The 26,199-nt window shown below is 43.9% G+C and overlaps 2 protein-coding genes across 10 annotated transcripts in view; one reads left to right on the top strand and one right to left on the bottom strand.

The window, feature by feature from the left end:
• Window positions 1-11,386, bottom strand: part of LOC124038439 (CDP-diacylglycerol--glycerol-3-phosphate 3-phosphatidyltransferase, mitochondrial-like) — a 42,862-nt gene extending 31,476 nt beyond the window's left edge. For 2 of the 3 annotated variants that reach the window (XM_046354321.1, XM_046354320.1), the window contains exon 1: window positions 11,058-11,191. In XM_046354321.1, the coding sequence (XP_046210277.1) occupies window positions 11,058-11,167 (110 nt within the window). In that variant the 5' untranslated portion in view covers window positions 11,168-11,191. Of the gene's footprint in view, window positions 1-11,057; window positions 11,192-11,229 lie in introns of those variants that run through there. The other variant, XM_046354322.1, reaches the window with a different exon arrangement.
• Window positions 11,387-12,492: 1,106 nt separating this feature from the next.
• Window positions 12,493-22,665, top strand: LOC124038438 (suppressor of cytokine signaling 3-like). 7 transcript variants are annotated; one of them, XM_046354314.1, is made up of 5 exons: window positions 12,493-12,980; window positions 13,323-13,392; window positions 13,570-13,685; window positions 14,484-14,855; window positions 20,603-22,665. In XM_046354314.1, the coding sequence occupies exons 4-5, from the start codon at window positions 14,760-14,762 to the stop codon at window positions 21,194-21,196; spliced, it is 690 nt and encodes a 229-aa protein (XP_046210270.1). In that variant the 5' UTR covers window positions 12,493-12,980; window positions 13,323-13,392; window positions 13,570-13,685; window positions 14,484-14,759; the 3' UTR covers window positions 21,197-22,665. The 7 variants fall into 7 exon arrangements, with proteins under 7 accessions (XP_046210270.1, XP_046210273.1, XP_046210274.1 ...); XM_046354317.1 differs by having other exon boundaries at window positions 13,300-13,392; XM_046354318.1 differs by lacking the exon at window positions 13,323-13,392.
• The last annotated feature ends 3,534 nt before the right edge of the window (window positions 22,666-26,199 follow it).

The raw sequence follows: 26,199 nt of genomic DNA, 5'->3' as shown, positions 1-26,199 counted from the left end.
ACTTGAAATATCCTTCAAATCTACTCACAGAGAGGGGAAAGCAGTACATGTTATTGTTGTTTACAGACAGATTATTTCACTATAACAATTCCAGTGGGTCAGAAGTTCACATACACTAAGATTACTGTGCCTTTAAACAGCTTGGAAAATTCCAGAAAATTATGTCATGGCTTTAGAAGCATCTGATAGACTAATTGACATAATTTGAGTCAATTGGAGGTGTACCTATGGACGTATTTCAAGGCCTACCTTCAAACTCAGTGCCTCTTTGGTTGACATCATAGGGAAATCAAAAGAAATCAGCCAAGACTTAGTAGACCTAGTAGTAGACCTAGTAGTAGACCTCCACAAGTCTAGTTCATCCTTGGGAGCAATTTCCAAATGCCTGAAGGTACCACGTTCATCTATACAAACAATAGTATGCAAGTATAAACACCATGGGACCACGCAGCAGTCATACCGCTCAATAAGGAGACGCGTTCTGTCTCTATGAACGTACTTTGGTGTGAAAAGTACAAATCAATCTCAGAATAACAGCAAAGGACCTTGTGAAGATGCTGGAGGAAACAGGTATAAAATTCTTTGTCCACAGTAAAACGAGTCCTATATTGACATAACCTGAAAGGCCACTCAGCAAGGAAGAAGCCACTGCTCTCAAACCGACATAAAAAAGCCAAACTACGGTTTGCAACTGCACATGGGGACAAAGATCGTACTTTTTGGAGAAATGTCCCCAGGTCTGATGAAACAAAAATAGAACTATTTGGCCAAAATTACCATCATTATGTTTGGAGGAAAAAGGGGGAGTCTTGCAAGCCGAAGAACACCATCCCAACCGTGAAGCACAGGGGGTGGCAGCATCATGTTGTGGGGGTGCTTTGCTGCAGGAGGGACTGGTGTACTTCACAAAATAGATGGCAATACGAGGAAGGAAAATGTTTTGGATATATTGAAGCAACATCTCAAGACATCAGTCAGGAAGTTAAAGCTTGGTCGCAAATGGGTCTTCCAAATGGACAATGACCCCAAGTATACTTCCAAAGTTGTGGCAAAATGGCTTAAGGACAACTCAGTCAAGGTATTGCAGTGGCCATCAAAGCCCTGACCTCAATCCTATAGAAAATGTGTTAGCAGAACTGAAAAAAGCATGTGTGAGCAAGGAGGCCTACAAACCTGACTCAGTTACACCAGCTCTGTCAGGAGGAATGGGCCAAAATTCACCCAACTTATTGTGGGAAGCTTGTGGAAGGCTACCTGAAACATTTGACCTAAGTTAAACAATTTAATAATAATAAATAATAATAATAATATTTAAATTTAAAGGCAATGCTACCAAATACTAATCTAGTGTATGTAGACTTCTGAGCCATTGGGAATGTGATGAAAGCGGAATTAAAATCACTCTATTATTCTGACATTTCACATTCTTAAAATAAAGTGGTGATCTTAACTAACATAAGACGGAATTTTTACTTGGATTAAATGTCAGGAATTGTGAAAAACTGAGTTTAAATGCATTTGGCTAAGGTGTATGTTAACTTCCGACTTCAACTGTAGGTCTTTGTCTTACGCAGCTGTGTGACCCTGTTGGTGAATAAACTTGGTTCAAGCTTTTTTTTAAATCTAATCAAATTTTATTTGTCACATACACATGGTTAGCAGATGTTAATGCAAGTGTAGCGAAATGCTTGTGCTTCTAGTTCCGACAATGCAGTAATAACCAACAAGTAATCTAGCTAACAATTCCAAAACTACTACCTTATAGACACAAGTGTAAGGGGATAAAGAATATGTACATAAAGATATATGAATGAGTGATGGTACAGAGCGGCATAGGCAAGATACAGTAGATGGTATTGAGTGCAGTATATACATATGAGATGAGTATGTAAACCAAGTGGCATAGTTAAAGTGGCTAGTGATACATGTATTACATAAGGATGCAGTAGATGATATAGAGTACAGTATATACGTATGCATATGAGATGAATAATGTAGGGTATGTAAACATTATATTAGGTAACATTGTTTAAAGTGGCTAGTGATATATTTTACATAATTTCCCATCAATTCCCATTATTAAAATGGCTGGAGTTGAGTCAGTGTGTTGGCAGCAGCCACTCAATGTTTGTGGTGGCTGTTTAACAGTCTGATGGCCTTGAGATGGAAGCTGTTTTTCAGTCTCTCGGTCCCAGCTTTGATGCACCTGTACTGACCTCGCCTTCTGGATGATAGCGGGGTGAACAGGCAGTGGCTCGGGTGGTTGTTGTCCTTGATGATCTTTATGGCCTTCCTGTGACATCGGGTGGTGTAGGTGTCCTGGAGGGCAGGTAGTTTGCCCCCGGTGATGCACTGTGCAGACCTCACTACCCTCTGGAGAGCCTTACGGTTGTGGGCGGAGCAGTTGCCGTACCAGGCGGTGATACAGCCCGACAGGATGCTCTCGATTGTGCACCTGTAGAAGTTTGTGAGTGCTTTTGGTGACAAGCCAAAATTCTTCAGCCTTCTGGAGGTTGAAGAGGCGCTGCTGCGCCTTCTTCACGATGCGGTCTGTGTGAGTGGACCAATTCAGTTTGTCTGTGATGTGTATGCCGAGGAACTTTAAAAAACTTACTACCCTCTCCACTACTGTTCCATCGATGTGGATAGGGGGGTGTTCCCTCTGCTGTTTCCTGAAGTCCACAATCATCTCCTTAGTTTTGTTGACGTTGAGTGTGAGGTTATTTTCCTGACACCACACTCCGAGGGCCCTCACCTCCTCCCTGTAGGCCGTCTCGTCATTGTTGGTAATCAAGCCTACCACTGTTGTGTTGTCCGCAAACTTGATGATTGAGTCGTGGGTGAACAGGGAGTACAGGAGAGGGCTCAGAACGGACCCTTGTGGGGCCCCAGTGTTGAGGATCAGCGGGGTGGAGATGTTGTTGCCTACCCTCACCACCTGGGGGCGGCCCGTCAGGAAGTCCAGTACCCAGTTGCACAGGGCGGGGTCAAGACCCAGGGTCTTGAGCTTGATGACGAGCTTGGAGGGCACTATGGTGTTAAATGCCGAGCTGTAGTCAACGAACAGCATTCTCACATAGGTATTCCTCTTGTCCAGATGGGTTAGGGCAGTGTGCAATGTGGTTGAGATTGCATCGTCTGTGGACCTATTTGGGCGGTAAGCAAATTGGAGTGGGTCTAGGGTGTCAGGTAGAGTGGAGGTGATATGGTCCTTGACTAGTCTCTCAAAGCACTTCATGATGGCGGAAGTGAGTGCTACGGGGCGGTAGTCGTTTAGCTCAGTTACCTTAGCTTTCTTGGGAACAGGCTGGGATAGGGATTGATTGAATATGTCCGTAAACACACCAGCCAGCTGGTCTGCGCATGCTCTGAGGGCGCGGCTGGGGATACCGTCTGGGCCTGCAGCCTTGCGAGGGTTGACACGTTTAAATGTTTTCCTCACGTCGGCTGCAGTGAAGGAGAGTCCGCATGTTTTGGTTGCGGGCCGTGTCAGTGGCACTGTATTGTCCTCAAAGCGGGCAAAAAAGTTATTTAGTCTGCCTGGGAGCAAGACATCCTGGTCCGTGACGGAGCTGGTTTTCTTTTTGTAATCCGTGATTGACTGTAGACCCTGCCACATACCTCGTGTCTGAGCCGTTGAATTGAGATTCTACTTTGTCTCTATACTGACGCTTAGCTTGTTTGATTGCCTTGCGGAGGGAATAGTTACAATGTTTGTATTCGGTCATGTTTCCAGTCACCTTGCCCTGATTGAAAGCAGTGGTTCGCGCTTTCAGTTTCACGCGAATGCTGCCATCAATCCACGGTTTCTGGTTTGGAAATGTTTTAATCGTTGCTATGGGAACGACATCTTCAACGCACGTTCTAATGAACTCGCTCACCGAATCAGCGTATTCGTCAATGTTGTTGTCTGACGCAATACGGAACATATCCCAGTCCACATGATGGAAGCAGTCTTTGAGTGTGGAATCAGATTGGTCAGACCAGCGTTGAACAGACCTCAGCGCGGGAGCTTCGTGTTTTAGTTTCTATCTGTAGGCAGGGATCAACAAAATGGAGTAGTGGTCAGCTTTTCTGACAGGAGAGCGGGGCAGGGCCTTATATGCGTCACGGAAGTTGGAATAGCAATGATCCAAGGTTTTTCCAGCCCTGGTTGCGCAATCGATATGCTGATAAAATTTAGGGAGTCTTGTTTTCAGATTAGCCTTGTTAAAATCCCCAGCTACAATGAATGCAGCCTCCGGATATATGCATTCCAGTTTGCAAAGAGTCAAATAAAGTTCGTTCAGAGCCATCGATGTGTCTGCTTGGGGGGGAATATATACGGCTGTGATTATAATCGAAGAGAATTCCCTTGGTAGATAATGCGGTCGACATTTGATTGTGAGGAATTCTAAATCAGGTGAACAGAAGGACTTGAGTTCCTGTATGTTGTTGTGGCAACACCACGTCACGTTAACCATGAAGCATACGCCCCCGCCCCTCTTCTTACCAGAAAGATGTTTGTTTCTGTCAGCGCGATGCGTGGAGAAACCAGCTGGCTGCACCGACTCCGATAGCGTCTCTCTAGTGAGCCATGTTTCCGTGAAGCAAAGAACGTTACAGTCTCTGATGTCCCTCTGGAATGCTACCCTTGCTCGGATTTCATCAACCTTGTTGTCAAGAGACTGGACATTCGCAAGGAGAATGCTAGGGAGTGGTGCACGATGTGCCCGTCTCCGGAGTCTGACCAGAAGACCACTTCATTTTCCCCTTTTACGAAGTCGTTTTTTGGGGTCGCCGGCTGGGATCCATTCCGTTGTCCTGGGTGAAAGGCAGAACACAGGATCCGCTTCGCGAAAGTCATATTCTTGGTCGTACTGATGGTGAGTTGACGCTGCTCTTATGTTCAGTAGTTCTTCTCGACTGTATGTAATGAAACCTAAGATGACCTGGGGTACCAATGTAAGAAATAACACGTAAAAAAAAAAAAAAAAAAAAAAAAAACTGCATAGTTTCCTAGGAACGCGAAGCGAGGCGGCCATCTCTGTTGGAGAAGGACTAGTAGTACGTGAGTTGTTACTCTGATTATTTAGAACCTAACAATACTATGATGTCGCACCTGAGGCCACTCCCCCAAATATATATATAATATATATATATATATATATATATATATATATATATAAAAATCAACTAAAAATGACCGTCAGGCTATAGTGCGAATTCAAACACAACTAGACAAAATCATGACAAAAGATATTGTTGAAAGCCTTGGCAGAGGCTAAGTGCAGGCGATGACAAATCTTCTCCAATACTCCTTTCTGGTGGAGAAGCAGAGCAGGTGTGTGTGTGTGTGTACGCACATGATGGAGCAGTGAAGAGGAATGGGCCATCTTACTGAAGTGAGCTAGGTCATAGGTCTACATCATGGGCTGGATAGAAGCAGTCTACAGTCTTCACAACTGGATAATAATTGCTTCTTTTTTTTTTTGAAAAATGTATAATATTGTCCGTACTATCCCTCATAAAGCTGTGATTGAGAATAGTCTAGGCTTAAGCTATAGACTTTCATTTGTTAATTTTGAAAGCCACAACAACTTGGACACCTTCATAGGCTAGAATATTTGGGAAACAAGCTACTGTTCATAACTTTAACTTGTCTTTCATGATAGGCCGAGGAGGAGGATAGATTGACAATTTTGTTTTCAAACTCGCATTGAGGGATTTTTCCGGCTATGGATATTGTTTGCTTATAAATGAGTCCTCTGGCTACCTTAAGGTTTTAGGCTATTCAAATAACTGAGGTGAAACATTCATTGTTTGATCGGGAAAAAGCCATGCATAAAAACGATGAAGCATAGCCTTCCGTCATATTCATAGCCTATCAAATGGAGAGACAAGGGAATATAGGCTTCTTTAAAATAAAATAGGTAAACAAGCTACTTAAGGAGTGTCCGTTATAAAAATACGTTTAGGCTGTTGCCTAATACCCATGCACCTGACAGATCAATCTCTCTGACTGGACATTTTGCACTCCTTTGGTAGAATTCAGTCTGGCCTTCTGTAGGCTATATAAAAATGTATCTCTTCAAATAAGCTAGAGCAAATAGGAATAAGCTAATTACGCTGAATGTCACTTGTGTGCTGCAATATTTTTTTACTGCGTTGCACCAGTCAAGTTCAATAGGCTTAACCATAGTCTGTAGCATCAATAATAGCTGACAACCATCGTTGATGCTATCGTAATATTGCCCAACCCTACGTAGTGTCACCCTTTACCCTATGGGTCATGGTCAAAAGTAGTGCACTATTAAGGGAATATAGTGCCATTTGGGATACAGGCCCAGAGTTCATTCAGGACAAAGAGTTGGGGAGGAACAATAGCAGGGGGGGAATTACAGTGTGGGTTCAACCCACAGGAGACAAAACAATCAACATAAACACCAAACAGCGGAGTCACAGAGATGTGGCTCCACTGCTGTTCTGAACCAATAGCTATAAAGCCTACGGGTTGAACCATCCTTTTATGGAAAAGCAAGGGGGGGGGGGGGGTCTTTATGAAGTATTATCTTTATTATGGTGGTCCAACAACTCGGTGTCCTATCCATATAGGCTAAGTATACAATACTAGACCCCTGTTTTACCACCGGACAAAGGTTGGATGGGTGTAAGTACACTGGAATACAGTGTCTATAGAGAGAACACACTAGATTCACTCTTCGTAGAACAGTGGGAATATCATGAGGAAAGATCTTAGAGAGCTGAGATATGTGCTGAGGAAATGGGAAAAAAAAGTTAGTGCAATAGGGGCACACCGGTGACAGCTAGAAGAAAGCCAGTTTAGTTGTGAGTACGTGTGGCTGCCATTGTATGCGTTTGTCCCGGGGGTTCATTTAGATCATGTGTCTTCCATCCAAACAGTTTCATATTACTGCTAACAGGCAACACAATCCTACTCTCTTCCCTCCCTCCTTTACCCCACAGTCAGGAGGGCATTGGCAGACAAATGTGTCATTCATTCCCATCAAAAGGAAGAAAACGGACTAAAACATGGAGTGACCACTTGAACAATAATGCTCATTTTTGTTTTTCTCTTCTAAACGTTTTGCTACGTGTGCACAAATTAATACGACCATGAATAACACAGTTGAAAGCGGTAGTTCACATACAGCTTGCCAAATAAATTTAAACTCAGTTTCACAATTCCTGACACTTAATCCTAGTAAAAATGCCCTGTCTTTAGTCAGTTAGGATTGCCACTGTCAGAATAATAAAGTCAGCAAAAAAGAAACATCCTCTCACTGTCAGCTGTGTTTATTTTCAGCAAACTTAATGTGTTAACATTTGTACGAATATAGCAAGATTCAACAGAGATAAACTGAACAAGTTCCACAGACATGTGACTAACATATATGGAATAAAGTGTCCCTGAACAGGGAGGGGGGGGTCAAAATCAAAAGTAACAGTCAGTATCAGGTGTGGCCACCAGCTGCATTAAGTACTGCAGTGCACCTCCTCCTCATGGACTGCACCAGATTTGCCAGTTCTTGCTGTGAGATGTTACCCCACTCTTCCACCAAGGTACCTGCAAGTTCCTGGACATTTCTGGGGGGGGCATTTCTGGCCATAGCCCTCACCCTTCGATCCAACAGGTCCCAGACGTGCTCAATGAGATTGAGATACGGGCTCGTCACTGGCCATGGCAGAAGACTGACATTCCTGTCTTGCAGGAAATCACGCACAGAACGAGCAGTATGGCTAGTGGCATTGTCATGCTGGAGGGTCATATCAGGATGAGCTTGCAGGAAGGGTACCACATGAGGGAGGAGGGTGTCTTCCCTGTAACGCACAGCATTGAGATTGCCTGCAATGACAACAAGCTCAGTCCGATGATGCTGTAACACACCATCCCAGACCATGACGGAACATCCACCTCCATCCCACTCCAGAGTAGAGGCCTCGGTGTAATGCTCATTCCTTCGACAATGAACGCGAATCCGATCATCACCCCTGGTGAGAGACAAAACTGCGACTTTTTGCCTGTCCTGTCTGTCTGGCCCAGCGACGGTGAGTTTGTGCCCATAGGCAACGCTGTTGCTGGTGATGTCTGATGAGGACCTGCCTTACAACAGGCCTACAAGCCCTCAGCCCAGCCTCTCTCAGCCTATTGTGGACAGTCTGAGCACTGATGGAGGCATTGTGCGCTCCTGGTGTAACTCGGGCAGTTGTTGTTGCCATCCTGTACCGGTCCCCCAGTTGTGATGTTCGGATGTACCGATCCTGTGAAGGTGTTGTTACACGTGGCATGCCACTGCGAGGATGATCAGCTGTCCGTCCTGTAGCGCTGTCTTAGGTGTCTCACAATACGGGACATTGCAATTTATTGCTCTGGTCACATCTGCAGTCCTCATGCCTCCTTGCAGCATGCCTAAGGCACGTTCACACAGATGAGCAGGGACCCTGGGCATCTTTCTTTTGGCGTTTTTCAGAGTCAGTAGAAAGGCCTCTTAGGTATCCTAAGTATTCATAACCTAATTACCTACCGTCTGTAAGCTGTTAGTGTCTTAACGACAGTTCCACAGCTGCATGTTAATTAATTGTTTATGGTTCATTGAACAAGCATAGGAAACAGTGTTTAAACCCTTTACAATGAAGATCTGTGAAGTTATTTGGATTTTTACTATTTATCGTTGAATGACAGTGTCCTGAAAAAGGGACGTTTCTTTTATTGCTGAGTTTAGTAGAGAGAATGATTTCAGCTTTTATTTCTTTCATCATTCTCAGTGGGTCAGAAGTTTACACACTCAATTAGTAGTTGGTAGCATTGCCTTTAAATTGTTTAACTTGGGTCAAACGTGTCAGGTAGCCTTCCACAAGCTTCCTACAATAAGTTGGGTGAATTTTGGCCCATTCCTCCTGACAGAGCTGGTGTAACCAAGTCAGGTTTGTCGACCTCCTTGCTCGCACACTTTTTCAGTTCTGCCCACAAAATTTCTACAGGATTGAGGTCAGGGCTTTGTGACGGCCATTCCAATACTTGGACTTTGTTGTCCTTAAGCCATTTTGCCACAACTTCGAAAGTATGCTTGGGGTCATTGTTCATTTGGAAGACCCATTTGCAACCAAGCTTTAACTTCCTGACTGATGTCTTGAGATGTTGCTTCAACATATCCACAACATTTCTTTTTCCTCATGAGCCATCTATTTTGAGTAGTGCACCAGTCCCTCCTGCAGCAACACACCCCTACAACATGATGCTGCCACCCCCATGCTTCACGGTTGGGATGTGGTTCTTCGGCTTGCAAGCCTCCCCCTTTTTCCTCCAAACATAACGATGGTCATTATGGCCAAACAGTTATATTTTTATTTCATCAGACCAGAGGACATTTCTCCAAAAAGTACAATCTTTGTCCCCATGTGCAGTTGCAAACCGTCATCTGGCTTTTTTAATGGCGGTTTTGGAGCAGTGGCTTCTTCATGGCTGAGTGGCCATTCAGGTTTTTTCTGTGGATATAGATACTTTTGTACCAGTTCCCTCCAGCATAGAGGTCCTTTGCTGTTGTTCTAGGATTGATGAGTACTTTTCACACCAAAGTACGTTAATCTCTAGGAGACAGAACATGTCTCCTTCCTGTGCGTTATGACGGCTGCATGGTTCCATGGTGTTTATACTTGCGTTCTATTGTTTGTACAGATAAACGTGGTACCTTCAGGCATTTGGAAATTGCTCCCAAGGATGAACCAGACTTGTGGAGGTCTACTATAGTTTTTCTGAAGTCTTGGCTGATTTCTTTTGATTTGCCAAGCATCACTGCAATTGTGATACAGTGAATTTATAAGTGAAATAATATGTCTATAAACAGTTGTTGGAAAAATTACTTGTGTCATGCACAAAGTAGATGTCCTAACCGACTTGCCAAAACTATGGTTTGTTAACAAGACATTTGTGGAGTGGTTTAAAAACGAGTTAATGGACTCCAACCTAAGTGTATGTAAACTTCCAACTTCAACTGGACATGCAAGTGCCTCCATCATCTGTCGCTCAGCTGCAGTGAATAGAGATGTGATAGTGTTTAGCCAAATCAAGACTCTAGGGTGCCATGAATATTGAGATAAAACTGTTCTGTCTATGGCCATAAGCATGCTATACTGGTCCTTGAAAACTATACAAATACCACATATTTTTATTATTAAGAATCACATGTAGCCTAGCTAGTCTAGGTGCCATGATAGCCACCTCAGGTTATAGGAATGACGATAAAGCTCAGTTATGTCCCAAATCTCTATGCACTACTTGCCCTGGTCAAAAGTAGTACACTAATTAGGGAATTTGGTGCAATTTGGGATGCAACCCTAGGCTAGATGAGAAGTCGTTTTGACCGCCCAGGGTTGATCTCACTCCTGCATGACAGTCTACAACCCTGACCTTGGTACTCACAGCCATGCCTAGGCCAGACAGACTGTCTGTGAGACATTATGGTATTAGCTACTTAAGATGTAAAACTCAACAACTATATGCAGTTGTGGACAGACAGCTGACAGTCGTTCTTACTTTAGGTTTTCAGGAAACGAACAAAAAGACCTTAGATATGTCCTTATTCAGGGAATTTCTGAGTCACTCTTACTCTACACGCAAAGACTTGACAACACAAGGAGGAAGACGCGAATTCACAGATAAGGCTTAAAGAAACTGGAAAGGAAGTCTCATATTGCGCCATATCTAGCCTACAAAAAATATTTTGCAAAGTTCATATCTACTGGCTGAACTTGACTTGCTCGTGCGTTTATTATGTAACCTTGACTTGAGCATGTAGCTATGTTGTAAGATGTAAACTATTTGCACACACCAGTAATGACAATCAGATCAACGAATGCAACATAAAAAAATGTTTCAATAATATTTGACGCAAGATATCAAATTGACATTGCGAAAAAAAAAAATCAGGAAACACCGTGCACGTAAAGACAGGCAGTACGCACACGTCGCAGGCAAGACATGAGAGCTCTGTCATTACGTCTGACGGAGAAAAAGTGTCTGTCTTTTTTTATCCATGTCTACAACAGTCGTATATTACCCTCTCCTCCGATCCCGTGTGCGGAACAATCGGTCTGATATTCGGGTGAAAACCCCGGTGAGGACCGGTGAGTACACAAGCTTCCTCCACGACATGGGAGCCGCCATCATGACATCCGTTTCAATCAACCCAACTTTATCAGCAAATTGAAACGAAACAAGGACATCCTTACCTCACATGCACAAAATGTTCTGCACACAACGTTCAACGTCTGTGCATCGGGGTACAGCTGGATTATAAATCCAAATTTAGTTGAGGGCAGAATCTGGATTAAATAAATCTATGTATCCACATTATTTCAACGTAACTGAATGCGCCACACACACACAGTACATTACTTATTTGTCTGTATTAATAAATACAATTCCAGTTCTAGTGGGACCTCTAGCGGTCGAGTTCTGAACTACAGAGCCAGGTGGTTCTGTCCGGGACCTGACTTTGAGGGTACTTTATGGGCACCTTGAAATCGCACCTCTACTATCGGCTACACATTTTGCTATCAGGGGTAGATCAATATTCTAAGGCGACAAGATGTTTACTTGCATGATAGCCTACCTAATTCAAGAGGCCTTACAGGCAGAAGGCTTTGGAAATTGCAAATATAAACTACCCTAACTCGGGTTCCTTATAGCAGTGTTTCCCAAACTCGGTCATGGGCCCCTCTGGGTGCAAGTTTTTTGTTTTGTTGCCCTAGCACTACACTACTGATTCAAATAACCAACTCATCATCATGCTTTGGTTATTTGAATTAGATGTGATGTTCTAGGGCAAAAAACAAAACGTGCACCCAGGGATGCCCATGACCGAGTTTGGAAAACCCTACTTTCTAACCTGTACCCTCACGCATTGAGTACCTGTATATAGCCTCGCTATTATTTTGTATTACTTTTATTTATTTTTTACTTTAGTGTATTTAATTTAGTAAATCATTTCTTAACATTTTTTAAAACTGCATTATAAGTAAGCATTTCACGGTAAGGTCCAGGCTGTATTACAACCGGCCGTGATTGTAAATAAGAATTTGTTCTTAACTGACTTGCCTAGTTAAATAAAGGTTAAATTAATAAAAGGTATACACCGGTTGTATTGATCTGGATTTGATTTTTGGAGTACGTTATACCCTACAGAAGGGACAGGCTGGCTATACAACTTACCATACGAGGTCCGGAGCCTGCTGTTTTTCTGTTCTACATGATAATTAGTTGCACCCACCTGGTGTCCCAGATATAAATCAGTACCTTAAACAGTAACAATGAAAAAACGCAGCGTGACTGGCGTCTATTCCAGAGTTGAGTTCGAGGGGCCTACAGTATACTGTGGAAGCTTGAGTTTAAATTGTGTGTTGTGTAACACCTTGTTTATAAGTGCAGTAGGCTAGTCGTCAGTCATGCTTGAATTGTGGTTTTTATCAAGGGTAGTCTAAGCAAACGGCTTCAACTGTTTCACCTTGTCAGAGGAGTGGATGGGAAGGGAGGACTCACCAGCCAATAACTACGGGAATCTTCCCGTAAAAGGTCACGCACTGATTATTTATTGGCAATCTGCCAAAGCGCGCGCATGTGTGTGTGTGTTTACTGGAAGAACCTCAGAGCTGAGGAGGTGGAGCCTTCGCTCTACTCGTTGACCGCGGTAACAGCTACCTCCGTTTGCTAGAGAGAGAGAGAGAAAGAGAGAGAGAGCGAGAAAGAGAGAGAGAGAGAGAGAGAGAGAGAGAGAGAGAGAGAGAGAGAGAGAGAGAGAGAGAGAGAGAGAGAGAGGACACCAACGTCTTTACCGATACATTCATCCGTCGGTTAGAAGAGGCCGTATATTCAGAGTTAATGACAAAGTTAATAAATGATTTAACACATAGACATTCGGGGACTTTGGATATTTTCTCCCTGGAGAGGAACGCTGGAGCCCGGGACAGGAACAATCTCCAAGGTAAATAAACAGGCTCCATACCCGGGGCATAGAGTGCTGCTGTTGCTGTACATGGTGCATAAAATAGCATACTGCATATGTTTGGAACAGTGCACATGTTAAGCAATACGTAGCAATTGCGCAAAAACATGATTATCATAACGGCGATATGGGAAGCCATTTGTGCCTCCAAAAACATCACAGGGAACCAGCTCTACTACAGGCAGCTTAATGGCGCAATGCAGAACAGGACTTTGCTTTCGGGATGTATTATACTCATTCTCCTTATTCACACTCTTGGAAGGAAATATGCCTCAAATAACCTTTTGGTGTTCAACAGATTGCCACATGCCTTTTTTTCAGGTCAAAACTGTTCCTTGAGGAACCTCTCTGAAAAAGTTATTCAAGGAACCCCTGTGTAAAGCATATAACGGTAACCTTTTTGTGATGCAAGGGGTTCAATTTTGAACCTATTCAATAATATATTGTAGTGGCAATGGCCTATCAGAATATTGGAGGCATGACTTTTAGTTATTTTTGTCCCCCCCTGTAAGAGTAAATGTTATTCATGTTCATCATGTTAACCCTTTGCTATATTGAAACATTAAAGGTTGTTCCAAGAACCCCTCAACAAACCGAAGGTGCAAATATGAACCCATTGACTGCAATAGCTCCTTGAGGAACTCCAGGTTTCCTCGAGTCAGCCTACACTCTTAGAATTAGGGGGTAAGTCACGTTTCTATTTTGTGGCTGGAAGGGGCCCCAGCTCAGCTCAGACAGACACCATGTTTAGCAGCTGCAGAGCGGGCAGTTATGGCATCTCTTGCCGCTTCAAGTAACAACTAGCATCGGCCCTTGGTGAATGGAGATCTATTCAATATGGAGCTGGGCCCATTACGTCTTGCTCCAAATGCACTGATCAGCAGCACAGTGAGACGGCCAGACCCACCCACCTGGGGGTAGCCTATTTACCATGAAACCAGAGAACCATAGAGCTCTGCTGGTGAAAGCAGCAGGCTGCATGGGAATGAGGCTATTTTTTCAGAATGAACCTGGAGACTCATTCATAATAACCTGGTGTTCTGACCCCCCCCCAGTGGTAAAAGAGAGTTTGAGCTGAGCTGTTTAACACTGTGTGTGTGTGTGTGTGTGTGTGTGTGTGTGTGTGTGTGTGTGTGTGTGTGTGTGTGTGTGTGTGTGTGTGTGTGTGTGTGTGTGTGTGTGTGTGTGTGTGTGTGTGTGTGTGTGTGTGTGTGAAAAGTTATTTGGACCTTAACGAGAGATGATAATGACCTGACTGACAACAGGGATCAGGGTTCAGACCTCTAGCTGAATGTTTGTGGGTGTGTAGCTATGTGTGTTTTTGTGAATGTGTTTTATATACAGATGATTTACTCCACCATGTGTTGGCCTCCATATAGAATCAGTGGAAAAATACTATTTCACACCTTTGAAGTGTTCACGAGAAAATGTATGATAACACATTTCTGCCCCCTGCTCTCTCTCTCGCCTTTCTCTCTGCAGCTGTCTGCAGTGGGTGGTCTCTCTGAGGTCCTCTTTGGACTGCTCCTCAGTGTCATCGCTCTGGGAAACGTGTGTGCACCCCCCCCCCCCCCCTTCCTCACGCCCTCACCCTTTTCCCACATCGCAAACCCTCTTCATCCCTTCTTCTCTCTCTCCCTCCTGCCCCCTACTCTCCCTCGCCCCTCCCTGCTCTGGACCCCCCACCCCTCGGTCAACGAGCCGAGCGTGGGGGTCAGGGCGCCATGGTAACCCACAGCAGGCGCGACCCCCCCCACCATGAGCAGCATGACCCCCCCAGAGCCCAGAGGTCAGGGGTCTCATGTGCACCACCTGCGCTATAAACCCTTCAGCTCACATGCACACTACCAACAGGTCAGTTAAATACGTCATGACTGTGTCAGTCAGCTCCACATGTACTCGAGGTAAACTAGCTAGCCTTTTACTGAATGCAAACCCATCATTATTCCTCCCCCAGTCTCTTGGTTTGTCCAATTGTTGTCTTTACAACATAGTATAATATGGTTCCTCTTGTTGATAAATCAATCCACTTTTATTGGTCGCATACACATATTTAGCAGATGTTATTGCGGGTGTAGCGAAATGCGTGTGTTCCTAGCTCCAGCAGTGAAGTAATATCTAACAATACAGACATCTAAAAAGTTTAAAATATAATTAATAAATATAGAAACATTAGGATACATATACATTGTCCTCGGAAAGTATTCAGACCCCTTGACTTATTCCACATTTTGTTATGTTACAGACTTATTCAAAAATTGATAAAATAAAACAATTTCCTCAGCAATCTACACACAACACCCCATAATGACAAAGCAAAAACAGGTTTTTAGAATCTTTAGAAAAACAGAAATTACTTTGCTATGAGACTCGAAATTGAGCTCAGGTGCATACTGTTTCTATTGATCATCCTTGAGATGCTACTACAACTTCATTGGAGTCCACCTGTGGTAAATTAAATTGATTGGACATGATTTGGAAAGGTGCACACCTGTACGTATAAGGTCCCACTGTTGCATGTCGGAGGCAAAAACCAAGCCATGAGGTTGAAGGAATTGTCCATAGAGCTCTGAGACAGGATTATGTTGAAGCACAGATCTGGGGAAGGGTACCAAAACATTTCTGCAGCAATAAAGGTCCCTAAGAACAGTGACCTTCATCATTCTTAAATGGAAGAAGTCAGGCTGAGCAATTGGGGGAAAGGGGCCTTGGTCAGGGAGGTGACCACCAACCCAATGGTCACTCTGACAGAGCTCTAGAGTTCCTCTGTGGAGATGGGAGAACCTTCCAGAAGGACAACCTTTCTCTGCAGCAGCACTCCACCAATTAGACGTTTATGGTAGAGTATTTTATTATTTTTTTATTTAACCTTTATTTGACTGGGCTAGTCAGTTAAGAACAAATTCTTGTTTACAGTGACGGCCTACCAAAAGGCCTCCTGTGGGGACGGGGACCTGGGATTAAATATATGACAAAACACACATCACAACCAGAGAGACAACACTACATAAAGAGAGACCTAAGACGACAACATAGCAAGGCAGCAACACATGACAACTCAGCATTGTAGCAACACAACGTAACAACAACATGGTACCAGCACAAAACATGGTACAAACATTATTGGGCACAGACAACAGCACAAAGGGTAAGAAGGTAGAGACAACAATACATCACACAAAGCAGCCACAACTGTCAGTAAGTGTCCATGATTGAGTCTTTGAATGAAGAGATGGAGACAATGGTCCAGTTTTTTATTTTTTATTTATTTAACCAGGCAAGTCAGTTAAGAATATATTCTTATTTTTAATGACGGCCTGGGAACAGTGGGTTAACTGCCTGTTCAGGGGCAGAACGACAGATTTGTACCTTGTCAGCTCGGGGGTTTGAACTCGCAACTTTCCGGTTACTAGTCCAACACTCTAACCACTAGGCTACGCTCGTTCCAGTCGCTAGCTGCCGCGAACAGAAAAGAGGAGCGACCCAGAAATGTGTGTGCTTTGGGGACCTTTAACAGAATGTGACTGGCGGAACGGGTGTTGTATGTGGAGGATGAGGGTTGCAGTAGATATTGCAGATAAAGGGGAGTGAGGCCTAAGAGGGTCTTTCAAATAAGCATCAACCAGTGGGTCTTGCGATGGGTATACAGAGATGACCAGTTTACAGAGCAGTGTTGAGTGCAGTGATGTGTCCTTTAACCTCTTGCTCCTACCTGACGCAGGCGTCCCATCTAGACATCTGGAAATGCAAATGCGCTACGCTAAATGCTAATAGTACTAGTTAAAACTCAAACGTTCATTAAAATACACATGCAGGGTATTGAATTAAAGCTACACTCGTTGTGAATCCAGGCAACTAGTCAGATTTTTTAAAAGCTTTTCGGCGAAAGCATGAGAAGCTATTATCTGATAGCATGTAACACCCCAAAAGACCCGCAGGGGACGTAAACAAAATAATTAGCATAGTCGTCGCTACACATACCGCACAAATAAAATATAAAACATTCATTACCTTTGACCATCTTCTTTGTTGGCACTCCTAGATGTCCCATAATCACTATTTGGTCTTTTTTTCGATTAAATCGGTCCATATATAGCCTAGATATCGATCTATGAAGACTGTGTGATAAACGGAAAAAAATAGCGTCTTGTAACGTCATTTTTTTAAATTAAAAAAGTCGACGATAAACTTTCACAAAATACTTCAAAATACTTTTGTAATGCAACTTTAGGTATTAGTACACGTTAATAAGCGATCAAATTGATCACGAGGCGATGTATATTCTATATGGGGTACGTCTGGAAATAATGTCTGGGTAAATCTCAACCAAAATACAAAAGACTGTTGACATTGTGTGTCAGCTGTAGGTATTGCAACCTCAGCCCCATTTAATGTGGTTCGCCTTTATCAATGGGTTGAAGTGGCGGATGGATATATTTTTCCATTTTCAGTGATCAGATTTTCCTGCGCTTTTCGATGAAACGCACGTTTTGTTATAGTCACAGCCGTGATTTAACCAGTTTTATAAACGTCTGAGTATTTTCTATCCACACATACTAATCATATGCATATACTATATTCCTGGCATGAGCAGCAGGGCGCTGAAATGTTGCGCGATTTTTAACAGAATGTTCGAAAAAGTAGGGGTAAGGAGTAACAGGTTAAGGTGCAGTGGTAACAAATCTGATGGCCTAATGGTAGTCATACCTTGTGGATTGGTAATAATCTGAGAAAGATTTAGGGAGTCTCATTGCTTTAGGACTTGGTCAGGTGGTTTAAGCATGTCCCAGTTTAGGTCACCAAGCAGGCCAAATTCAAACTTAGAATAAGGGGCCAGGAGAGTGCTTAGGGCAGGTAGGGTACAGGCCGGTGCTGATGGAGGACGATAGCACCCAGCAACAGTCAACAAAGAGCTATTTGAAAGTTTAATGCTTAAAACCAGCAAATCAAATTGTTTGGGGACAGACTTGGTGGAGACAACCGAGCACTGAAGGTGATTCTTGGTAAAGATTTCCATTTCTCCACCTTTGGAAGATCTGTCTTGCCGAAAAAGGTTATTGCCAGAAAGGTTAACATCAGTATTCAAAACACACTTCCTTAATTAACCACATCTCAGTAATGACAAACACATCTGGATTGGAGCTGTGAACCTACACTTTCAATTGATACATTTAGGTAATAAGCTTCTAGTGTTAACGTACAGAAAACACAGGCTTTTACGAGAGCAGAAATCAGTGAAGCAGATATCTGAGCACAAGTCAGAATTGGGACTAGCAACAGTAGATGGGCCAGGATGTACATGCACATTTCCAGATATCATCAACAGTAATACAATCAAGGCACAGCATAGTGAAAGGCACATGACCGCATGCTTTGAGTTTGCCAAAAGGCTTCTAAGAAACAAGATTCTCTGGTTTGATGAAACCAAGAGTGAACTCTTTGGCCTGAATGCCAAGCGGAATGTCTGGAGAAACCCTGGCACCATCCCTATGGTGAAGCATGGTGGTGGCAGCATCATGCTGTGGTTACGTTTTTCAGCGGCAGGAATTGGGAGACTGGTCGGGATGGAGGGAAAGATGAGCGGAGCAAAGTACAGAGAGATCCTTGATGAAAACATGCTCCAGAGCACTCAGACTGGGGTGCTAAGGTTCACCTTCCAATAGGACAATGACCCTAAGCACAAAGCCAAGACAACGCAGGAGTGGCTTCGTACAAGTCTCAATGTCCTTGAGTGGCCCAGCCAGTGCCTGGACTTGTACCTGATCAAACATCTCTGGAGAGACCTGAAAATAGCTGTTCAGGTCTCTCCAGAGATGGATCTGCAGCGAAGAATGGGAGAAACTCCCCACATACAGGTGTGCTAAGCTTGTAGGGTCATACCCAAGAAGAATCTAAGCTGTAATTGGTGCCAAATGTGCTTCAACAAAGTACTGAGTAAAGCGTCTTAATACTTATGTAAATGTTATTTCAGTTTTTTTTACTTTGCAAAAATGTCTGAACCTGTTCTTGCTGTAACTTAACAAAATGTGGAAAAAGTCAAGGACTACTTTCTGAATGTACTGTGTGTGTATATGATGGGATGTACAGACATTATGGTTAGAGTATGTACTATATCTGAAGAATAGTATATGTACAGAAATAGTTAAATAGGATAGGCCTTGATTAAAATACATTATAGACGTATGAATTGGGTAAAATTGTATGTAAACATGTAAACATGATTAAAGTGACCAGTGTTCTATGCCTATAGGGCAGCAGTCTCTAAGGTGCAGGTTTGAGAAACCGGAGGGTAGCCGGCTAGTGAGAGTGACAGTGCTGTAGATGTCCTAGAGGGCAGGCAGTGTGCCCCTGGTGATGCCAACATTGGGCAGACCTCACCAACCTCTGGACTGTGCAGTTGTCATCCCAGACGGTGATACAGCTCGACAGGATGCTCTCAATGGTGCATCTGTTAAGGTTTGTGAGGGTCTTAGGGGCCAAGATGATTTTCTTCAGCCACCTGAGGTTGAAGAGGGGTTGTTGCACTTCTTCACCACACTGTCTGTGTGGGTGGACCATTTCAGTTTGTCAGTGATGTGTACTCTGAGGAAACTTGGAGCTTTTCACCTTCTCCACAGTGGACCTGTCAATGTGGATGGGAGCGTGCTCCCTCTGGTGTCTCCTGAAGTCCACGATCAGCTCCTTCATCTTTTTAACGTTGAGGAAGAGGTTATTTTCTGGCACCACTCAGCCAGATGCCTCACCACCTCTCTGCCGGCTGTCTCAACATTGTTGGTAATCAGGACGACCACTGTTGTTGTGTTCAAACTTGATGATTGAGTTGGAGACGTCCGTGGCCACTCTGTCATGGGTGAACCGGGAGTGCAGTGAGGGTTGCGCACACACCCTTGTGGAGCGCCCGTGTTGAGGATCAGCGTAATGGTGTTGTTGCCTACCTTCACCTCCTGGGGGCAGCCTGCCATGAAGCCCAGGACACTAATTTAGTTTATTGGGTACAGGAACAATGGTGGACATGCTGAAGCAAGTGGGGACAGCAGATAGGAAGAGATGTATGTATGTATGTATGTATGTATGTATGTATGTATGTATGTATGTATGTATGTATGTATGTATGTATGTATGTATGTATGTATGTATGTATGTATGTATGTATGTATGTATGTATGTATGTATGTATGTATGTATGTATGTATGTATGTATGTATGTATGTATGTATGTATGTATGTATGTATGTATGTATACGACAGTGTATGTATTGTAGTTATTCTCATCACTATTTTTAAGCAATAAAGCACGAGTGGGTGGGGTATATGGCCAATATACCGTAGCTAAGGGCTGTTCTTATGCACAAGGGAATGTGAAGTGCCTGGATACAGCCCTTAGCCATGGTATATTGGCCATATACCACAAACCCCCGAGGTGCCTTATTGCTATTATAAATTGCTTACCAATATAATTAGAGCAGTAAAAAGGTTTTGTCCCGTGGTATACCTGTGGTATACAGTCTGATATACCATGGCTTTCAGCCAATCAGCATTCAGAGCTCGAACCACCCAGTTTATAATATACAGTAAGTAACCTATTCTTCTCCTTGCTCCAGGTGCTGTGTGCGGTGCGTAAGCTACAAGAGAGTGGGTTCTACTGGGGTGCGGTGGGGGGTCGTGAGGCTAGCTGTCTGCTCCGCTCCCAGCCCCCCGGGACTTTCCTGGTTCGAGACTCATCCGACCACCACTACTTCTTCACACTGTCGGTCCAGACGGCCCGTGGAACAAAGAACCTCCGTATCCACAGCCAGGGGGGGAGCTTTTACCTGCAACCTGACTCGTGCTGCACACACATGCCCCCTCGCTTCGACTGTGTGCTCAAACTGATTGGACACTACATGGGGAAGGAGGGGCGAGGTGGAGAAGCAGCAGGAGGAGGAGGGGAGGCTGGGGTAAGGGCGGGGGGATGCACGGCTGCGGCGGCAGGGGAGACTGTGGGGTCGGGGACTGGGAGTGTGTATCTGATACACTCAGGGGGAGAGAAGGTTCCGTTGGAGCTGCGTCGACCCCTCCCCTCCTCCCTGTCCTCCCTCCAACACCTGTGTAGGAGGACCCTGAACGGACACCTCGGGGGCTCGGCCAGCCCCGACACACACCAGCTCCCTCACACACTCAGGAACTTCTTGGAGGAGTACGATGCCCCTATCTAACACACACATACACACAAAAACACACACTCACACAGTTCAGGTTTGGGGTTTTCCCCTCTAACGGTTGAGGATAGGATTTGGAAAGGGTAAGTTGTTCCAAATCGATGCCACTGCTTTCTTACCAAGGGGAGCCTAATATAGGTAACCATTGATACTCCTCCACTCCTGGACAGACCGTTAATGGGAGTTAAGACGAGACTGGGGGGGTTAAAAGTCGTTGCCCTCTCAGCCAGTGACCCAATCTCCCAGCGGGTGCTGTGATTGGGTAGTCAAAAAGATTGATAGGTCGATAATGCAGACCGTGGACATGCCACACATACATGCAAACACACACAGTGACGTGTGTGGCTTTAGGAGTATAGCCAGAAGGTTGTTTGGGGTTTGTTGTGCTGCTGTGGCTGAGGTATTGCTCCTTCTATTGATCAATAGAGGCTTTCATCTCCTCCCTTTTTTTCTCCTGTTTGACATGTAGAATGGGCTCAATGGACTGTGAGAGGGAGGGAAAGGAAGCGAGAGACAAGGAGAGAGGGGTAATGAGAGTGTCTGGAGAACAGCAGTGTGTCAAACAAAGGGGCCAAAAGCAGAGTGAAAGTGTTTGTGGTGTCGTACACATTTCCACTGCTGTATGCCAACTAGCATAGCCTCATAGGAGGGTGTGGGGGATCATGGCTGAAGACAACCACGAACCTCACAAACATACACAAGACACCACGTACATACAGCTTACAGTGCTGTGAAAAAGTATTTCAAATTTTCTCTACTTTTGCATTTTCTTTTTTTTTCTCTCCCTAATTTCATGGTATCCAATTGTTTTTTAGTAGCTACTATCTTGTCTCATCGCTACCCCTCCCGTACGGGCTTGGGAGAGGCGAAGGTTGAAAGTCATGCGTCCTCCGATACACAACCCAACCAAGCCGCACTGCTTCTTAATACAGCGCATCCATTCTGGAAGCCACCCGTACCAATGTGTCAGAGGAAACACCGCACACCTGGCAACCTTGGTTAGCGCGCACTGCGCCCGGCCCGCCACAGGTGTCGCTGGTGCGCGATGAGGCAAGGATATCCCTACCGGCCAAGCCCTCCCTAACCCGGACGATGCTAGGCCAATTGTGCGTCGCCCCACGGACCTCCTGGTCGCGGTCGGTTACGACAGAGCCTGGGCGCGAACCCAGAGTCTCTGGTGGCATAGCTGGCCCTTAACCACTGCGCCACCCGGGAGGCCTACTTTTGCATATTTTTGATACTGAATTATCAGATCTTCAACCCAAACCTAATATTAAATACAGGGAACCTGAGTGAACAAATAACAGTTATATACTTATTTCATAAACACAGTTAGGCAACACCCAATGCCCCTGTGTGTGAAAGTAATTGCCCCCTTACACTCAATAACTGGTTGTGCCATCTTTAGCTGCAATGACTGCAACCAAATGCTTCCTGTAGTTGTTGATCCGACTCTCACGTCGCTGTGGAGGAATTTTGGCCCACTCATGCATGCAGAACTGCTTTAAGTCAGCGACATTTGTGGGTTTTCAAGCATGAACTGTTCGTTTCAAGTCCTGTCACAACATCTCAATTGGGATTAGGTCTGGACTTTGACAAGGCTTCAAATTTGTTTCTTTTTAGACATTTTCATTTCATTTTCAGACTTTGTTTGTTTTGCATCATTGTCTAGCTGCGTGACCCAGCTGTGCTTCAGCTCACAGACGGATGGCCTGACATTCTCCTGTAGATTTCCTGATAGAGAGTAGAATTCATGGTTCTGTCTATTAAGGCAAGTGGTAAAGGTCCCGAGTCATGCAGCAAAACAATGATCCAAAACACACAATCATGTCTACATGAAAATTGTTAAAAAGCAACACATTTTAAGTTTTGGAATGACCTCAAAGTCCAGACCTAATCCAAAATGAGATGTTGTTGGAGGACTTGAAACAAGCAGTTTATGCATGAAAACCCACAAATGTGGCTGAGTTAAATCAGTTCTCCATGCAAGAGTGGGCCTAAATTCCTCCACAGCGATGTTGGAAAAAATATGCAAAAATAGAGAATCCAAAATGGGGCAAATTATTTTTCACAGCACTGTAACTGCAGCTTTGGTAGCTCTTCTGTTAGAATGTGATGGAGATGCCTCTGTGTCTTTGTCTTTCTTCCCATCTCTCCATCCATCTACTCGGATGTATGATAACACTAACACCGCTCGCTCGCTTATTTATATAAATAGATAGATCTCTCTCTCACTCAACCCCAAAGCTAACAGTGGATGTTATTTTAGTTCCTGGCAGGCAGGAACAATATGTGTCCCAAATGCCACCTTATTCCCTTTAAAGTGCACTAGCCCTGGTCAAAAGTTGTGCACTGTATATAGAATTGGGTGCCATTTGGGACTCATTCAGGAACAGAAACTGAAGCCGAACATAGTCAGTAGTCTGGGGGGGGGGGGGGGTTGAAGGGTGAGGGAAGAGTGCTGAAGACGAGTGTGGCTGAGGCTGGATGAGGGGGGGACATGCAAGGAGGATTGTGGGAGAAGCGGTAATAGTGAGTGAGTGGTGAGGGATGAGTAGGCAAGATTGTTTTCACACTGGGCCACAGAGACAACAAATCCTTCATTTGAAGATGATGTTGTGTTTAGCTAAATCTATGTCTTCCTGATAGGAGCCTAGTTAGTAGAAGAGCAACGGTTGTAATTTTTAACATCTATTATCGTCATATCAACCTAATGTGTCGCACCAGCTCAGCTACATGTGTGTGTCAGAAGTATTTGTCTTTTATAAAGACTGCTCATAACCTCGCCACTAGACTGGCAGACAGTGCAAGCCCAACTATCTGGAACAACAAAAAACTAAAAGCATTTCAGAAGAGAAATTAAAGATTGAACTTTGCACATATTTATATTTCTAAGATATTTCAACAATGTATATTAAAGAGCACTATTTTTACAAAATTTAACTGATTCTCCTTGTGCCTTCATTTGTCTGTTGGATACACACATTTATGTCTCTCTGCTTTTTGAGTATCACACTTACATGGTGTAATCAGTAAACAAGTGCTATGGTTTAAACATATACAATGAGGTTTCCTGTACTGAGAATGCACAGATGAATAAACACAATCACACTTACACAGAACATCTCGCAGCTTTCTCACACCATAAAGGAAAAAACACACCTACACAGTTTCATTTCTACATTGTGGTTTCTACCTCAAGTTTTTTAACCCGAAGGTACAGCTGCTTTAGAGCTCTCATGCAACTAGCCAAAATCACACAACCACACGCATCCATGCACACACACACACACAAACACTCACACACACCTTTACCAATACTGCCTCCCCTTCTCCATGAACCGATTAGATTACATAATTGACCATTTGTTTGTTTTTCTACTTCACAAACGTAACACAAAACAAAATGCCATGTAGGGGCAGCGATAGCTTAGCTTTAGGCTGTATGGTAGACGCCCATCACTCTAACAAACACAGATTCCAAAACCAAATTACTTTATTCCACAGGTTTCCAGTGTGTACAGGTATCCACAGATCTTCAAGTAAGTAACAATACCAAAGGTAAGTATCTTCAGGTACGCACAATTATTTCCACAGAGATAACAATTAGGATGTGGTAAGAAAACCGTATGATTTTTTAGTAGCTACTATCTTGTCTCATCGCTACCCCTCCCGTCCTCCGATACACAACCCAACCAAGCCGCACTGCTTCTTAACACTGGTGGCACAGCTGGTGCTGGTTTTAAACAATTTAACATGAAGTAAACCAAGAAATGTATTTTATACTAATGTTGACAATCCTAAATTGGCTCCCACATTACCGGCACCTAATTGATATCTTAAACATGAAACAATTACTCAACACTACATACAGAGCCATGTTTGTGATGTTCTTCATTACGGCTGTACTATCCGTCCACAAAACGGAAACTTCAAGTTGCAGCTCTCTTTTCAGAATCTTGTCCATTCGTCCTGCCATGGTGGCTGCTGTGAGCTCCATAAGGGAATTATGGTATGTTTGAGCAGAGCAACTCTAGCCTTCACAATGATGAAGGCACAATGTACTTCATCGTGCCTGTTCCGTTGCAGCAGGTAGCTCACTGTACCGTAGCCTTCTTCACTTGCATCTGAGAAGTGATACAGCTGAATGAACGGTGACTCTCCAAAGCCTGAGGGTTTAAAGCACTGACCAACTCAAGTCTTTCTATTGATGGAGCACCTTCATCCGGTCGACCATTCCTGAGCAAGCTGATCTGGCACGAAGTCATCCCAGCCTAGGTTCAGTCTGCACAGCTCTTGCAGGATCTTCTTCACTGGCAGAACCACTGGAGCCATGTTCCCCAATGGATTGTAGATCAAGCTCACGATTAATCCCTCTTCTGGTGAGGGTCTTGGATGACAACTCTGAACTTGAAGGTGTCAGACTGGACATTCAGTCACTGTAGTAGCTGACGTGTATAGTGTTGAATCATCCGCATACATACACCTCAAGCCTATAATCCTCAGCAAACAAACAATTTCCATATTGGAACTCCAGTTTGTCCCGAAACAAAGTGTAGTACATACAACTCCTACAGCTCCTATTTCTCCAGACAAAGAGGGCTCCATTGCAAAACTCATCTGGGAATAACTTTGTTAGCTTGATGGCTAACTGAAGTTCACAAGCGAAGGGAAAAAGTGAGAGGTGGAGAGCGTGTAGATGCGAGAAGGAATTCTACACCGATCAAAGGCTGCTATTAAAGTGAACTGTGTTTACGTGTGATCAGGGGTGTATTCATTCTGCCGATTCTGTTGAAAAAAACACTTCTAAAACAGAAGACAATGGAAAAAAACAGAGATAAACATACTTTTTTAGTCCAACGTTTGCAACTGTTGGACTAATGATTACACCCTTGAAGAAACCTCATGACTGATGTAGGGAAAACATAAGAATCATGTAGTAGCCTAAACTTGCTGAGCAGGGTGAATGGAATATGAATGACAGTCATTCAATATGCTGT

The sequence above is a fragment of the Oncorhynchus gorbuscha genome, linkage group LG06 (genome assembly GCF_021184085.1).
Source record: "Oncorhynchus gorbuscha isolate QuinsamMale2020 ecotype Even-year linkage group LG06, OgorEven_v1.0, whole genome shotgun sequence".
NCBI lineage: Eukaryota > Metazoa > Chordata > Actinopteri > Salmoniformes > Salmonidae > Oncorhynchus > Oncorhynchus gorbuscha.
This window is presented reverse-complemented; position numbering and strand designations above follow the sequence as displayed.

Coding starts and splice junctions, on each gene's coding strand:
- LOC124038438 (XM_046354318.1), top strand. CDS start 14,760: ATGAGCAGCATGACCCCCCCAGAGCCCAGAGGTCAGGGGTCTCATGTG. Junction 14,856..20,602: donor CACATGCACACTACCAACAG/GTCAGTTAAATA, acceptor TCCTTGCTCCAG/GTGCTGTGTGCGGTGCGTAA.